The following is a 17305-nucleotide window of genomic DNA, read 5'->3' as shown; positions in this document are numbered from 1 at the left end:
TACGCCCCGCCTCCTTACCAGTTGACCAATCACAGCCGCGAAACCAGATCACCGTTAGTGCAAAGATCACCAAACGGTTCAAATGGTGATCAGCTTTCGCGGTTGTGATTGGTCAATGATAATTGGGCCTGGCTTAATGGATCGGTGTATTGTCTTAAAACCTGCATATAATTTTTACGATAATACTCTCAAAAAATATAAGCATGCACTCATGTTTATTTATGCAGGATCTGTTTAATGATACTACAAAGGATTTGAGAATGGAAGAAAAACAAAATTGTACATATAATAATTTTTGCTTCCCATAGTGTACTCAGGTATATGCATAATTAGAGGAAGGTTGCCAAGACTCTGAAAGTGAGCAAAAGTTGAAAAGTTCCTGCGCAGTTTTGTTTTCGCTCCGACAGACTTTTCCAACTTTCTAGTCTGCTTTATCGTTCTCATTTCTGGAATTTTCTTGTGGGAACATCTTCAACACTGCCCAAGTGTGAAATATTCTGAAAACTTAACAGAATCATGAAAAATTTCTGCCACCCTTCCAATAATTAGGCCAACCACACAGCAAACAAGATCAACTACCGGCAATAAAAATCTCAATAACTGCTTAATCAGAATGAGTCCTACTTGACCCTTTCCGCTACATCCAAAAACAAAACCCCCACAAAAATCTTTTTCAAAGCTCTGCCCCATTAAACTTGTACCAGTCCTTCAATTATCCTTTTTTGCTAACCCGAAAATCTTTACTTATAATTATACAAAATCTGTCATGATTATGTGTTTACATTAAGCATTACTTATAATTAAGGATTCTTTACTAGAAAGAAAACTTTACTATTTGGTTTAAGGTTAGAAGAGTTTTTGTTTCCTTTTAAATTTAGTTCTTCTTTGCGCGGGCAAAGTACCAATTACTCGTACATCAATACCATGTTGACTAGTAAGCGATTTTTAATACCAAGATTTAGTAGTTAATAGTAGTAGTACAAGTTAACCCTAAGAAAAGGTAATCAAAATTTAAAATGGACCAAGCAACTCCTAATTATGTAACTTTTCTAACCATCATCAACTTCAACATGTTCTCTCTTACTCGCCAAGAATTTCCACAAGACTAAATTAATTATTATTTTAAATTTGAGCATTAAATCCAAGTCAGATCACAATATGGAACTATTTCCGCCATGATTCTTCAAAAAAGGGGTGAATTTTAGAACGTGATTGTTTGACTAGTTTGGTTTGTTCAGTGAACCACATACATATATAAATACATTCCTAGTTGGAGTTGAATGGAAATGTCCTGCATGCCTCTAGTTCATTTGGTTTTGGAACGGTTTGTCACACTGCTCTTTGTAAAATAACATTTCAATCAAAATGTATACTTCCTCATAGAGGTGAAAAATTGTCATGTTCTTTTGAAAACAAAGTTCAAAACATGGTTGTGCAAACAATGAATCAGCAGAAAAAAAGAACTTCCAAGCACAAAACATTTAAAATTCAATCAGACTAGTTAAAGGCAGTGGACACTAATGGTAATTACTCAAAATAATTATCATCATAAAACCTCATTTGGTAACAAGTAATAGGGAGAGGTTGATAGTATAAAACATTATGAGAAACGGCTCTCTCTGAAGTAATGTAGTTTTCAAGAAAGAAGTAAATTTCCACGAATTTGATTTCGAGACCTCAAGTTTAGAATTTGAGGTCTCGAAATCAAGCATCTGAAAGCACACAACTTCGTGTAACAAGGGTGTTTTTTTCTTTCATGGTTATCTCGCAACTCTGACGACCAATCAAGCTCAACTGTTCACATGTTTGTTATTTTATGCATATGTTGAGATACACCAAGTGAGAAGACTGGTCTTAGACAATTACCAATAGTGTCCACTGTCTTTAATATTGGCAGCTGCTTCAGTTTTCTATATTTGTAGTTAATGGTTGTGCTCAAAATACTTGCTCAAACCCTTAATGGGAGGGCACTGGCCACTGGCCAAGCATACTGGCCAGACAGCACTGCTGACAGCCGGCCAGCCAAGGTTTGGCCAGACAACTAGCACTGCTAGCCAAGGGCATTCGTTCTCTGTGTGTTGTTAGGTACCATCATCACAACTGATATGCATGAATGCACACTATTTGCTCCATCAGTTCATGTAAAACCCAGTCTATGCACATACTATACACACCCATTCAAAACGCACTTACAGTACGTGTAGTACATACAGTACGTGTAGTACATACAGTACGTGTAGTACGTGTACAATAGAAGAACATATAGAGCAAACATGATTCAGTATTTAACCTATGAATTGCATATTAATTGTTAAACATTTACCCTGGACCCTATGTTGGTTGTAAAGGGCGAGTCACACTGCAGGGATAACAAAAACGATATCGATCATGACGCAAAAAGAAAGCATTTCTATAGGTTGAATAAGTATGCGTATTCTGCGTGGAGCAATTCAACCAATAGAATGCGTTCTCTTTGCGTCGTGATCGTTATCGCTAAAGCACATATTATTCAACCATGAAAACAAATTCAGGGAAAAAAATGTGGTCACAAAAAATGTGGGGTTTTTTTTATGTTCATTTGTATCCTATGTGATATCTGCTGAGGAAAGTTTTGAAGGTTAAGATGATTTTTTATTGGCAAGCAGATTTATGAAATTGGACCCCCTTGGAAACACAAAATACAATATTTCATAATTGAAATATGAAATTGGGCTCATTTAAATGTCTTCGAATTACATTCAGCCAACAAGCACAAAATGTCATGTGTAGGTTTAATAAGCTGTCTATGGCTTCACAATTAACATAAACTTTTTCGTTATATTATAAATGCAGCTGCCAAAATTGTTCAATTGCTTATTTGCAGAGAAAAGCTCAAACAACTCCCATATATCTTTTACGTCAACACAAGATTATATGAAATCAAAAAACATTTGCTTATATGATCAGTGATCACCGATGCTAAATTTAAACCAGTTAGCTTAGCATAATAAAATCTGAGGCAAGGTGACATTTGCCACACGCCCTTCACAGACATTCTGAAGTGTCACTTGTCACTATGCTGCATAAATCATTTAGGTAGCCAGCCTACTACTAGCCAGCATAACTATACACCATACATGTCAGGGGTCGAAATTAAGTGTATTTTCATGGTAGTCAGCAGGGCTAGTAACCAATAATTTTTAGTAGCCCTGATGAGATTTTGGTAGCCCGAAAGACACATTATGTCTCGAGTCACGGCTTAAACTTTACAATACACCATAGAACAGTTCTTTGTTGTTTGTAATGATGATTGTTTTTCCACTAGCCCGTCGGGCTATCAAACTGGAAAAATCAGTAGCCCAGCTGTAAATCTGGTAGTCCCGGGCTAGCGGGCTAGTGGCAATTTCTACCCCTGCATGTACATGTACATTGCATCTGCTTGGACCAGCAATCTTACATTTCTTGTTCAAAGTCCAATGTAACAAATCTGGTATTATTATTTTTTTCCCCTAAATATTTCGCAGTACTTTTGCCGGATGTATTCATTACACCTTTGACTTTATTATCCAATTCAATTGAGAAACAGGGATTTACTAATCGAGAACAAAGGTGCAAGCAATGATTGAGTTAATGCGATCTTTATTAAAGCCTAGTTTTAATAGTTCTGTTAATAACACTTTTGAAATGACAAAAAAAATCAATTGATTTCAACTAGATCATGATCTGTTTATACATGTAGAAGTACACACAAGCTTTTTGTTTAAAGTTTCACATGATTATTATTATTAATTTAATATTATTTTTAATTATACAGGGATCACATTTCTGCTAGATTGAAGATATCAAGTTTTCTCATTATTGGGTGTACATGTAGTTCTTTTATATAACTTGCAGTTTACATTTATAACTTGCAGTTTACATTTTTAACTTTTGCCTGGTTGAAGAAGAGTGAATTTAGCATCTAAAAATAAAATCCAATCAAACATTAGTCAAGACATTATTCAAAATGTTGATAGAAAAATCAGAACAAGAACAATCATTCTGTTGGTGAAATTTTCAGAGTCCTACATGCTAAGAGTAAAATGTCTGTGCTAAGCAAATTTTAGGATTTTCTTGTCAGGGTTTGATTTTACAAATTACTATCACATAAGTGCTTTGTATTGCGACATCACACTTTTGTGCTTAAAAGATCAATCTCGGCTCTATGTGAAATCGAACCCAGGCTCATCTTAACAGCCAATGCTTAGCATTTCAGCTTAGCAGTTTTGAAGCTATAGTATCACTTAGGCCAAGTATTACTATAGTGCTTTGTATTGCAACACCACCTTTTGCCGCGCAAGATCTATCTTAGCTCTTTGAGAATCAAACCCAGTCTCAAGTTAACCAATGCTTAGCGTTTTTGCTTAGCAATTTACTGACAGGATACAGGATGTATGGTCCACTCTATTATCTTAGTCTCATGTGTTGCACCACCTGTTTCCTTTTCAGAATCAGGTAGGTGTGTGGAACACCAAACTTCCACACACCAAACATAACATACGATATTCAGCAATCAAGTGTTTTTTACTTCCTTGTTGGCGAGCGAGTTTCACAGAACACTTTTTAAAGGAAATAAATACAGGAGTTGTACGGCTGACAAATCAGTCGCAGACAGTATTCAGTCATGGTTTATGCTATCAACAGTTCACATGAAAAAACAAACCTTGCATTTTTTCTGCCAGTCAGGAGAAAAAAAACACATTTTTCAGTAGGTATTTCAAGAAAGAACTTCATAATCAGCAATTTTTCAGAAAACCTTTTTTACCATGGTGTTTTGTTATCCTTACCAGTCCTGTATAAAAACTTTAAATGATACTTTTATAAGCCGAGTATCCCTACTTTTAAGCTGAATATCCCTACTTTGTGTGTAGAAGTTTTTGCAAGCCTACACATAGCCACAAATTAACAGAGTTTAACCCCTTTTTAAAAAGAACATTCGTAACTTTGCCTCAATAACAACCACCTAAGTTTTATTCAAATACACATAGCATAGGATACAATTTGATTTTCATGCAGCCAGAGCTTGCTCCTGGAGATAAATGAAAACTATTTCCTTTTTTTAATAATTAAGAGCGTGCTAAAACCTGTTTTTGATGGTTTTTGTTATATTCTTACAAGCTGTGCTTTGAAAACCAAAATACCTTCATGGCAAAGGTAAGGCTGTCTTAGAATTGGCTTAACTTGGTTGTCATGGGAGCAAGTGTTCAATCAAAAATATCCACACCAACACCTATAGCAACAGCCGCAAGCGGAAGTCGCCAATTCTGACACAGCCTTTATGTTGCTACAATAGAGACTTGGGGGCCCAAATTCATAGAGCTGCTAATGCAAACAATTTTTCTTAACAATTTCCTGCTTAGCAGAAATGAGCAGGATACCAGACACAAATTTTACATGTGACATGGTTTTTTGGCTGGTAACCTTAATCTGGTAAGCTTAAGATTGCTGTGCTTAGCTACTTTTTGTCTATGAAATTGGACCCTGGTCAAACATGACTTTAACTAGTATTCAGTCTTTATCCTAATTGTTCACTGGTTCCTGCATGCAGCTGTATCGGAAAATGTTCTTCACTGGTACTTGTGGATGATCGGTTGTCTTTAGTTCAAGCATGCTCTAAACATTATTGGAAAGATGGCAATACTACTGGTGCATTCAAAACCTTATCCCTGCATTTTGACTTCTCAAAATGTTTAGTCTTAAAAAATGAAAGACCAAAAATAACAGGCCTGGAATTTCATGCCCAACCCCAGGGCATTCCGTTGCCCTGGTCTTGGCTTTGGTGCCCCTTCAAAAGCTTTTCATAGACTTAATAGATTTTCCACGGGAAATTCCCTTTTGAAAATTAAAATGGCCTTGACCTCTAAACATAGATGAAATTCCAGCCCTAAATTAATATCAGTCAAAGATTTTGAATGCCCGATGCTGCAGGAGTTTGTTAAGCCTTAAAGATGTATTGCCAGCAAACTTGATTTGGTCCCATTTGTATTAATGGTTTAGAGTTGATTCGATGGAACAAAGAAAGACCACAAAAATGTCCCATGCATCATGCTGATGGTAGTGGATGACTAACTGGTTTGGCCCGTTGTGTGTGGGATGAGAACCATGCCTGCCTGCTCAGAATGAAATGTGATCTTTAGGCTTGTGCACCAGAGCATTGCAACAGCATGGCGGCCCGGCCTTGGGTCTATCATTTCCCAGCTTGAATCCATCTGCCTTCCATTCATGGAGATTAAATGCACCCACACTTCCTGGTTCCAAAAGAATTTGCAGACAAAATGGAGAATCTTCTTCTAGACTCCCAGGGCTGGCTGGGATGTTCCATACCGAGTCAGAAAGATTCCCTCGGCTCACAAATAGTTGCTAAATCAGTTCTTGAAACCAAAATGGAGATAACTGGTGCTGGTAGATCGTACTGTCGGTGAAGATTCTTGATTTTATGACATGTACACAAAAACTTGACCAGTCAATAAATTTTGTGTACCATAAACACAGGAAGAGATTGGCACAGAAATGATGAATGTACATAGTTTGTCCATTTAACCGACGATCACAGAGTTCCTCAAATTCCTTGTTGTTTGCAGAACCATCACTGTCCGATGAGGGGGGGTGGGGCTGTTTTTGCTGACGCTTTTACTTGAAATGCAACATTTTGAGTGATCTATTTGCGTGATGTCTCTTCAGCAACCGATAACGATGAGCATCTTGAAGTGTACAAATTACTCTGTGAAGAACCAACTGCCCTCTTACAAAAAGAGGAAGTTCTAGTTGTGGTTCAAAGCGGTTCAGAAGTTGTAGAGTACAACAATCCCGGAGATGTTGGACATTGAACCGGCTACTTTCAACTCAAAATTCATGTCCGAAGTGCAGGAAAATTGGTCATCAAGAAAAAGGGTTTTGTAACCATCATTGGAAGACAGTGTTCTTTGACAGTGTTTGCGATTGGGGGGCAGGTTGAACTCGGGAAAGCGTTCTTCCGACGTCATTGGATTTGCATTGTAATCCATCCACAGAAACAGTCAGTGTGCAACGGCAGGAATAATTTACTTTCAATCAAGTCCAAGATGTGGAGGGAAACTCGGCTGTAGTTGAGTTACATACTAATACGTTAAAGTTAGCTTTAGTGGTGCTCACATGTTGACATAGTCCAGAGTCGTGGGGCAATGTGGCCGTAGAAAAGTGGTTTGACTTGACTTGATTGGATTATTTAAAAAAACAAAATCACAATGTTCGTACTGATGTTAGGCTAGTTCCATTTGTTGTGGTGTGCAGACTAAAAGGATGCGTAAAACCATGGAAAGTTACTGGTTACAAAAAAATAATATTGAGGGTGATTTGTCTTTGTGTTACATACCCATTGATTCGAGGTATTCCGCAATCACACCTACTCCCTTATTGCAGTTTCCTTGCTGGCCCCCCTCAGGACAATGAGCAATGACCACTGCTGTCTTGGACTTCTGAGCGGTCAAGGCGCCGCACCCCTTCTTCTTGGCCAGGACGAGTTTTTTGTCCTCCTCCCGAAGAAACTGGTATTTTACACCCTCGGCGTGCACGCCCGAAGACATGAACGGCGTAAAATCACCGGATTTAAACGCCCTGCCTATATTTGCCGCCTCGGTTGTGGTAATTTTGAAGGCATTTGCATGGCCGTCAGTCGTCCATTTCGAGCCGTCTAAACCGATAATGACTGCCCTGTCGGCGTGACATTCCCCCGAAGCATCTTTAGATTGTGCTATTAGGTTATCGATGTACGAATCCCAACTCATTTTGTCAGAGCTAATAGGTTATCTTTACCTGAAAATACGACAAAACTTCTTCGAAACTTTTCGCCGGTGTTCCTTCTTGCCGAACAAACCTCCTGATGACTATGCCACGATTCTGATGAATTGAACTGCGCATGTGTACAACCCGTCCGATCAGGAGCCCCACCCCATAATGCATTCCTAACTTTATATGGAACGCCGCCTGAGCAACAAAGTGTTGTGTAACATTTTCACAGCGCGAACAATCACTGCAATTTTTAGGTAGAGATTTTTATAACTGACCTATTGACCTTATAATATGCGCATGACGTCACTGCTACACAGATTTCGAAAGGAGATTGCCAATTCGGGGGGGGGGGGAACCACAGGACTGTAGGGCGTGTAGATTAACTTTTACTGCTTAGTGTCTCAACTTACGACCAGATTCAAAATGACATGAAAAGCACTAATAAAAGATCTGCCTCATATTTGTCTTGCTACTCTCACTACTCGACATAATTTAACAATTACCAGAGATTCATGGTCAAACTTTTCTTCAAAGAAAAAATTACACAAAAAATATTGCTGTTATTATTCTCAGTTGAAGAACACAAGACCACCAGGTTTTTCTGGCCCAATGCTAAAACTAAAAGTGGTATTAACATGGTCAAAAAAAAAAAATATATATATATATATATATATATATATATCAAATAATAAACCACAAGGGAAACTGACTGGGTACATTTTTAAATGATTTTAGGATGGAACAAAGAAAAATTGACTAGAGCGGGATTTGAACCAACGACCTCCGGTTTAACGTGCCGGCGCTCTACCAACTGAGCTATCTAGCCCTATGTTGATGGTCTCCCAATTTTGTCAATATCTTTGTTCGGGGGGTGCCTGTCAGAAGCCATATATATATATATATACAATAGCCCAGCAACTGTAAATTAAAATGTAATTACACAATTATTCATATTTAATTGTTGGCTACGATTAGACCGATCCAGTAGGCTCCGCCCACGACGCACGTGTGAGCAAGAACACGGGGCTCTCCAACGCCTTTCTGCACAACTCTGTCGCGCGCGCAAAGATACGCGCACGCATGTCGGACCTTATTTGTCGGACCTTTGTTGCGTTGTGATTGGTCAATACGCAATGGGGTGGAGCTTAATGGATCGGTCTATTGGTAAAGGAGTATAATGGCAACTAAGCGGTAAACAGATCAAAGAAAAACAAAACAAATAAAACAGTAAACTTAAAAACTAGTGAAATAAGACAAGACAACTATGCTGGCAAGACAGAATAAATAAGAGTGAACTTTAAGCTTCCTCCGCTAGTTCTTTCAAACAATGATTGCTCAAAACTTATCTGTTCACTTTTTAAATTTGTTTCGTTGAACTGATTACCCTCAGTGTATATCTTAAGTCTGCTGCCTAAGTTTGTCAAGAATAATTGTACTTTCTTTTGTATTGTTTTTATTTTGCTTGTACATTGCCATGATCGTCAGTGACAGACCCAAGGGACCATTATTTATATAGTGGATTTTGTAGCTTGTGATGGTTTGTGATGTAGCAAATAATCAAAAAGTGAATATGCAAATGACTAGTATCATCACCATTAGATAAACAAAAATAAAGAATGTAGTTCACATTATCAGCAATAAAGAATACATACGTTTCACATCGAGCTATAAGTATACTTTTTAGCCCTTTTCGCATGCCATACATAATCGGATTCATTTGTATCATACCAGTTCACTGCCATTGAATACTGCATGAGCACGTTGCCTCGTTGTTGTGCATGTAGCATATGCGGCCGAACACCAGCTAAACAATTATAGTTGAGCACAATTCGTCTCCAGAGGTCATCGTTGCGTAACGACTGGAACCGTCTGGAACTAAGACCTAGTCTTTCTTATAAGTCGCCAGTTTGGTAAAATAAATAAGCAAATAAAAAATGACTATAAATTATATTTTTAAAATAAGGGCCAGTGAAGACGACAGTCGACCCATGCTTTTAAAGATCCGTTGATAGTTTTTGCCAGAAATAGAATATACATGAATAGATAACAACAATTTCGGAAATACAATTAAATGAGAAAAGTGGAGTACGTGCAAAGTGCAGTTCATTGCGCAGTCTTACTTTCAAGACCATAATGCTTTCACGTTGTGTGGTAATGAAAAACTAAAGAGGGCGCTGTGTTATTTCCCTCGCACCACACACATGTCTTGAACACCCGGCCCCGCGACGAAAATAAACTCGCAAAGCATGTACAAAATGTTATGTCAAAACACACGAAAAATACTTATAAGCCTCACAGCTTTTAAAAGTGAAGGGGAACATTGATTTTTGTTATGCTAAATTTGATACGTGAAGTACATCCCTTCCCAGAACTCTTCAAAATACCCTACACTCTCTCAAAAATAAACGTTAGGCCTATATTTAAAAATATATATATATATATATATAAACGTAGCGACTTAACCATAAGGCCCTTAATGTTTTAATTGTGTTATTTTGCCGTTTATGCACACTTCTCCACTTTCAATTAGGCCCTTAGTGATGTTGATTTTACAAAATCAAAATAATATTCCCAACCAAAATTAGCCGCATGAAACCAACATGGCGGAAGTAGCAATTTTCAATTCAGAGGTGAGATTTAAACTGAACCGCGTGTAAGTCTAACTGGGATTTGAAATCTTCTTTGCCTAATATTAAAGTCACCTGGAAGTGGTATTTTGTCAAAATAAAGCTTTTGTCACTTAAATTTATGTGTTTTGATGAGTAGAATATGAATAAACAGTTAACTAGGGTTCTAAAAAAAAAAATCCATTTTTTATTAATAAATTTAAAAGTAGGCCCGACCCGAGAGGGCGCTGTTCGTGACGTCAATCGAGGCGCGATATTTGAAGCACGACGGCTCGAAGTGTTTGCTGCACAGCGCTGGAAAAGACGTCGGACCGGACAACTCTGCAAACTGACCCCATTGTTAGTTGTTTTACCTCCAGCAGCAATACACCAGCAACAATACACCTGGTCGACATTGCCGGAAACATGCAACAAACCTTTTTTCGAAACGTACAAACTCACGACTAGGACCTGCATGTACTTACACGTACGTGTGTTCGATGTTCGATCGAGACAAAGTCTGCCTCGATTGACGTCACAAAAGGGGTAGGCGGAGTCACCCCAAACAACTTTATCTATTTTTAAAACATATAAATTGTTACAAAAAAATTACTCAAAAAATTATTTTGTATGTCATTAACATAATACTCTGTCCCCTAATGTTTGAAAAAATATATATATATATATTTCAAGGTGACTTTAAGAACCTTATTCAATGTCTTTAACTTGCGGCGAAATGCATTACTTGAAAAAAAAGACATTGTGTTAAAGGCACTGAACGCTTCCGCGTAATAATATTGTTTAAGACCAGCCGTCGATCTCACCAAACTCAACTTAGGATTAATCTTAGGACTAAGGACGAGTTCAGTTTCGTATCCGAAGACGTGAGTACACATTAAACCCATTCCATAGGACGGGCTACTCACTCATCCTAACTCGAGATTTATCCTAGCGTTTCGTGAAATTGGCTGCAGTACACTCACCATGCTTAAAATAACAAATCTGTGAACAGTTTGGGCTGAATTGCTCATCGAAATTCGAGAAACGTTACGGAAGGTAACGTTTCTCAGATTATTGGTTGAAATTGCACTTATTGTTTCTGCTATAAGGTGAACAAAACCGCAACATATTTTTGCCAGTGTCTCAAAAATGCTACCACTTGAACTGATTTTTTCACAGGTTAATTTGATGGCATTTTTATTTAATTTCTACCATAAATTGAATTGAAACAATATTAACAGGGTGTTCCAATTACCAATTGTAACCAACCCCTTTAAGTTTAAACGTGTTGACCTACAATTTCAAGCAATGCGCTGTTTTGAAGTCGTGTGGCAAGAGTCCTTGGATTAATTTAAGACCACAGTCGAATCGATTCAATCCCGACTTCCAGCTCGAATAGATGGGTACCCCATTGTAGTCGGATTGGTTCGAGAAGTCACGTCAGTTAATTAGACACTCGTGCTTAAAGCGAATGGAACTTTACATCAGAGGTAACAAATTATACACAATAATCTACTGTTGATGTTGTGCTTTTTTAATGCAATGAATAAAGAGCAACGTTGAACTGGCCTCTTGTCTGTTTCCGCAGACAGGCACATGCAGGTCTTGCATATCGGTCAATGATATCATTGGATAAACTTGCAGTGACGTGTGAAGTAGCTTTCAATTTAGGCGTTTATGATTGGTGTGCCCCAAAGTGACGTAGTTTGTGACCTAATCATTATACGCCAGCAGTATATATCTTGCAGTTTCGATTATAACCAATTGCAGTTTCGATTATAACCAAGTGGAATCAAGTATGTGTATGATGAGGTACGTGTGCTGATGGGGGCCGATTTCACAAAGAGTAGGTCAAGATTGATCTCAACAGCCTAGAGCAGAGAAGAGAACGAGGAGATCTAATTGAGAGATTCTAAATTCTGAAAGGATTTGAAAGGACACAAGCAGGCAGACAGATACAAGAGGACACACTTTGAAGCTGTTCAAACCAAGTCTAGACAAGTCACTGAAGTGCAGATCTGACTACTTTTCGCAGAGAGTCATAAATCAATGGAACAAACTCCCAAACTATGTGATTGGAGCAAAATCAACAAATGCCTTCAAAAACAAGCTAGATACACATTGGAAAGATATGGGGTATTTAAAGGCATAGCCTACCATTTCCCATCAAATTGTAAGTGTAAGTGTAAGTGTCAACTGCAAATCAGTCGTAGTTAGTTGACTAGTGAAGTGTGTTGGTAATACTGACAATTTAATTGTCTTACGATGGATTTTATTGCTTTTAGTGTGAAATCGACCCCTGGTCGTGTTTTTGACATCCATCACCCCCAAAGTTCCCCTTTAAGGTACTCACGTGCAATTATATTCACCGCTTCAAGAACATCCTCTTTAAAAGCTAAGGGATAAGTGTGTCGCCATGACATCTTGGCCACCGACAAAGGCTTAATGGCGCGATCGATAATTTTTCTAGCGGTCTTTTTGCTCCGTTTATCCGAAGAAACTACTGTGACAGTGGCATGCCGCTCCTCTGGTATATCTGCCCATCACTTGTGTTTGGTGAGTCAATTGATATGCACGCAGAAAATCAAACAAATCACAATGGTCAATTCTGTGTCTGTGGTTGCTTTGATGATTGCATTTTTAGTAGCTAAAGCAAATCTTACTTTTGGGAGCGTTGGGAATGCTTGCTCTCGATTGCATCCAAATCGTTTTAGTGGGTGCCATCAATTTCACCCGATCGGAGAATTTGTACTGATCGGAAAGGCATATCGCAACAAGACGGCAAGATCGTACGTGACATGTGCTGTGTATTGTCTTCAAGACGGTGACTGTAAGTCTTTTAACTACCGCAAAGATGACAAGCTTTGCCAACTCAACTCGGTTCATTCTAACGGTACCGTGACACTGCAACCATCAAGAGGAAACTTCTACTTCGGAGAGATTCAAGCAAGTTTCATGACAGCTGCTGCAGGTAAATGCTACAACTGAAATTTTCAAATTTTTAGCATTTAAAGATGCTATGTCAGATGTTTGGTCCTAAACATTAAAAAATAATTTGTTTTTTTAGTAAAAAATAGACTTTTTTAGTGAATGGTATTTCAAAGAGTATCAACCGCTCTAACGAAAACAAATTAAAGTTTTACTTTGAATGGTCAGGAACCATGAAAAAAAATTAAAACGTATCTTATAAAACACATAAGAATTTGTCACGTGATATATTGTCGGGATCCCGACAAAAACTAATTCTGAGCGCTTTGTTTCACTGCTACTAATAATTGGCGGACTTTTTCGAGCAATGGGACAAATGAAAGCTTGTAACTTTCTTAATCAACATTTTTGGGTAAAATCGGCCAAAAATCTGACATAGTACCTTTAAATCTACTGGGCACTATAGTGGTAGTTACTCTAAAGACTTGCTCGCTTAAAAACTTACTTCGTAACAAGGAGAGCTGTGATAGTTTAAAACATCGTCAAAAAATGTAGTTTTCGAGAAAGAGTATTTTTCCATGAATTTGATTTCGATACCTCAGAATAAGATTTTGAGGTCCTTACTGAGGACAACGACGCTCGCTCTCTCTCTCAAGCGAAAGTTAAACATTCACTATAAACTAGTTGAATCTGAGAAAAAATTAAGTTCTTAAGCCTTTCTCAGGCATCTGAAAGATCACACATTCGTGCAACAATAGTGTTTTTCTTCAATATTGTCGATGACCAATTGAGCCAAAGTTTTCACAGCAGACTTGGTTATGTTATGCTTATTGGATGACATAGTTACCAAACATGTCCAGAGGCTCTTCAACCTAATTTCTTCAATTTTTTCAGATTTTTCACCCGTGACTGCACCGACCACGACTGCACCAGCCGTGACTGTAACACCCTTGACTGCAGCACCCGGGATTGTACCGCCCCAGACTGCACCGACCACGACAGTACCATCCGTGACTGCACCAGCCGTGACAGCACCAGCCGTGACTGCACCGACCATGACTGCACCATCCGTCACTGCAACGACTAAGACTGCACCATCCGTCACTGCAACGACTAAGACGGCAACGATCACAACTGCACCAGCTGTGACAGCACCAGACGTGACTGCAGCAATAGCTGTCCTGCCATGTGGAACTTACACGACGTACACGGAAGAGGGGCTAGTGATACTCATCGGAAAAGCTGAACCAATCCATCTTGAGTTACGGGCTCAACCCATCATACAGTCAAGCGACACCTTTGTGTTTGTCACTTTCTTTCAAAGTGGTCAAAGCTCTGGACCCATCTATTATGTGGGTAAGACCTCCAAATTCTTTGCCCATTAACAAAGTAGGTCCTAGTTTTTATGATGCTGCGTGCCCTAAACAAAGAATCGGCGCTTGCGGAAGTAGGGAATCATGTGTTACGTCAAGCTTATTTTGCACGGGTAAGTGGGGAATTTCGGCGAGTACGGTGCGTTTACCTCCACGTTCACAGGGAGGTTTAGCTGCGCGTTCCGCGTGAACGTGAACGTGAACGTTAACGTGAACGTAAACGTCAGAAAATTATGTCGTTAAAATATCACGTTTTCACGTGAAGTTACCATTATTCACGTCAGCTAGGTACGGACGTACGTGCGCGCAGACGTCATACGTGAGCTTGCACAGTAAGCGCAGAATAGTGATCGTGTTATTCGGCAAGCAGAGCCTTGAAATAGCGTGCAAGTTCCACCTGAGCTAACGGCTAGCAAGTACTGTGAGAATGGCATTAACAAAAATTACACCTTTTCTGTATGCCTACACAAAATGTAATAAGGGAATAAAAGGGTAGCGACGCGATAAGACTGCCGTTTAAAACCGGCAGGGTCGTGGTCGTGCGATTAAGGCCCGAACCGAAGCTGCAAGGTTTTAAACGGCAGTTTAAGAACGAATCTCTACTCTTTTAGTCCCATTCATAATTCTTTGTTAAAATGCGTAATAAAGTAAGAAACTCTGTAAAACATATCCGTTTGCCCGACTTGCTTGAGCTTTGTACGTGGGTGTTCCATTTTTTTTACTGAGACAGTTTTCGGGTATGCATTCGTGCGCGTAGTAGTAGTGTATGCATCCTCGTATCCATGGGCCTAAAATGGCACGACGAGATCGATCGCCCATGGGAACGAGGTTGTGGGCTAAACGTATCCGAAATCAACCAGTTATGAGCAGTTCCAGCTGGTCATTATTTACCAACTGTTTAAACACCCAGACGTAACGCACTCTCCACCAATAGGAATCATTAATTACATAATCTGTGTCTTTTTGTTTTCGTCTACTGCAGAACTGTTTTCAACAACCACCAGCATCTATAAAATGGTTGGGGAGAAAGAGGACCCAAATCAACACGTGACAAGAGGCCTCCTCGGCTCACGTGTTGCTATAAACTTCACTAGCGCCCTCATCGTCTTAGCTGTAGAAGGCGAGGACGGAAATCTTCTGAGTCATGTTGAGAACAACCCAATCACGGATACTAACTGGTCTGTCAGAATTGGAGGTAGAGAAGAAATTATTACATGGGAGTTCTACGGGGCCTGCAGTTTGTAAAACAGTGTTGCCGAGTTTAACCGTTTTCGAAAAAAGACACCAGGCCATCTCCGAATTGGTGGCTACACCTATGGCTACGACTGTTGCTAAGTGTGTTGCTAAGGATGTCATATGCTTCAATGCACGATGACGCGGAAATCTGTAGCCATAGCTGTAGCCGCTAATTCGGGCATGGCCTTAGACTAACCATACACAGCCATTATATAAAACCTTTCTCCGTGCACTTGTGATAGTCATTGACTCAATTGGGTATTTAGTTTTCTTCATAGTTGTTATGATGGGCTATTTGAATTGTGTCATCAGTTATCATGTTCTGTGCTTTGTGGTTTGTGTTTTTGAAATCGGTTGTGACAAAGGGGGAAAACTGCTAACCAAATACCTGCTTCGTGATAAGCGCCTATCGTCTCTTGTCACCACGCACTCTCGTTGTTTGAGTCATAAAACTTCTTAGCAACACTCGGACAGTAATTTTAAATCAATTAACCATAAATCTGTTAGTCAGTGCATGTGTATAGGCCTATGGTGTATTTTCCTTTAATGCGTGTTTAAAAAAAAGTTGCGTGTTTAAAAAAACCTGTCTATAAAGATGGGGGGGGGGGGGCATCGTTAATTATAAAATTTACGGCATGGGGTTCGGGGCCCGCTTTAGGGCACCGGGAATTTGTTTAGGCCGTAGATGCTCTCTGGTGCAATAGGGAGTCTGAGTGGTAATATGCCCCCCTTTTCAAATGCTGGAATACCTATATATGTCAAGCTATGATGCACCTATTTTTGCTATCATGGTTATTTCTGCATTATAATGCTCAGGCGGCGTTTCATCCTATCACCACCAGCATCGTCAAGGGTGGATCAATAAAAGAAATTTTAGGGGTGGGGGGACGGGTGTGGCACATCTATTTAAGATGTAGTCTGCTATAACGTGGAACGCGAAGTCTTTTACGGCCTGTGGTCCGGGCCCGCCTAAAGGCCCGGGACAATTTTGCATCCTAGAGGCATAAAGAATGGAACAGCAGAACATAAGTATTTCAAATGTGAATTGCCGTGTGATAAAGGCCCGAGCCAAATGCAAGGGCCTTTATCACACGGCAACGACCCCGCAAGGCTTTAAACGGCCGTTAAAGAACGAGTCACTACTCTTTTATTTCCATTCATAATGCCTTTTTGGAAAAGGCGTAATAAAGTAAGAAACTCTGTAAAACCTATCCGTTTCCGACGTGCTTAAGCTCTATGCATACGACGTCGGTGAGTTGCATTAATATGACTGAGACGCCCAGTTTCCGGATCATATTCGTTCGTGCGTGTTGTAGTCGGGGTGCAAGACGTCCTCGTTTTCTTTTCACACACAGCGCGGCCAACGCATCGCCCGTA

The 17305-nt window shown here is 39.4% G+C and overlaps 1 protein-coding gene across 1 annotated transcript; it reads right to left on the bottom strand.

Annotated features, from left to right (window-relative positions):
* Positions 1 to 214: 214 nt before the first annotated feature.
* LOC139951867 (profilin-like) lies at positions 215 to 7907 on the bottom strand. The gene has a single exon (XM_071950935.1). The coding sequence runs from the start codon at positions 7779 to 7781 to the stop codon at positions 7362 to 7364; it is 420 nt and encodes a 139-aa protein (XP_071807036.1). The 5' UTR covers positions 7782 to 7907; the 3' UTR covers positions 215 to 7361.
* Positions 7908 to 17305: the final 9398 nt, after the last annotated feature.

Source organism: Asterias amurensis, chromosome 19, assembly GCF_032118995.1.
Source record: "Asterias amurensis chromosome 19, ASM3211899v1".
In the NCBI taxonomy this organism is placed as follows: domain Eukaryota; kingdom Metazoa; phylum Echinodermata; class Asteroidea; order Forcipulatida; family Asteriidae; genus Asterias; species Asterias amurensis.
The sequence above is the reverse complement of the archived record's forward strand: the minus strand, read 5'-3'. Positions and strand labels throughout refer to the sequence as shown.

What these genes read in the sequence shown, in the direction of transcription:
- LOC139951867 (XM_071950935.1), bottom strand. Translation starts at nt 7,781, where the DNA reads ATGAGTTGGGATTCGTACATCGATAACCTAATAGCACAATCTAAAGAT.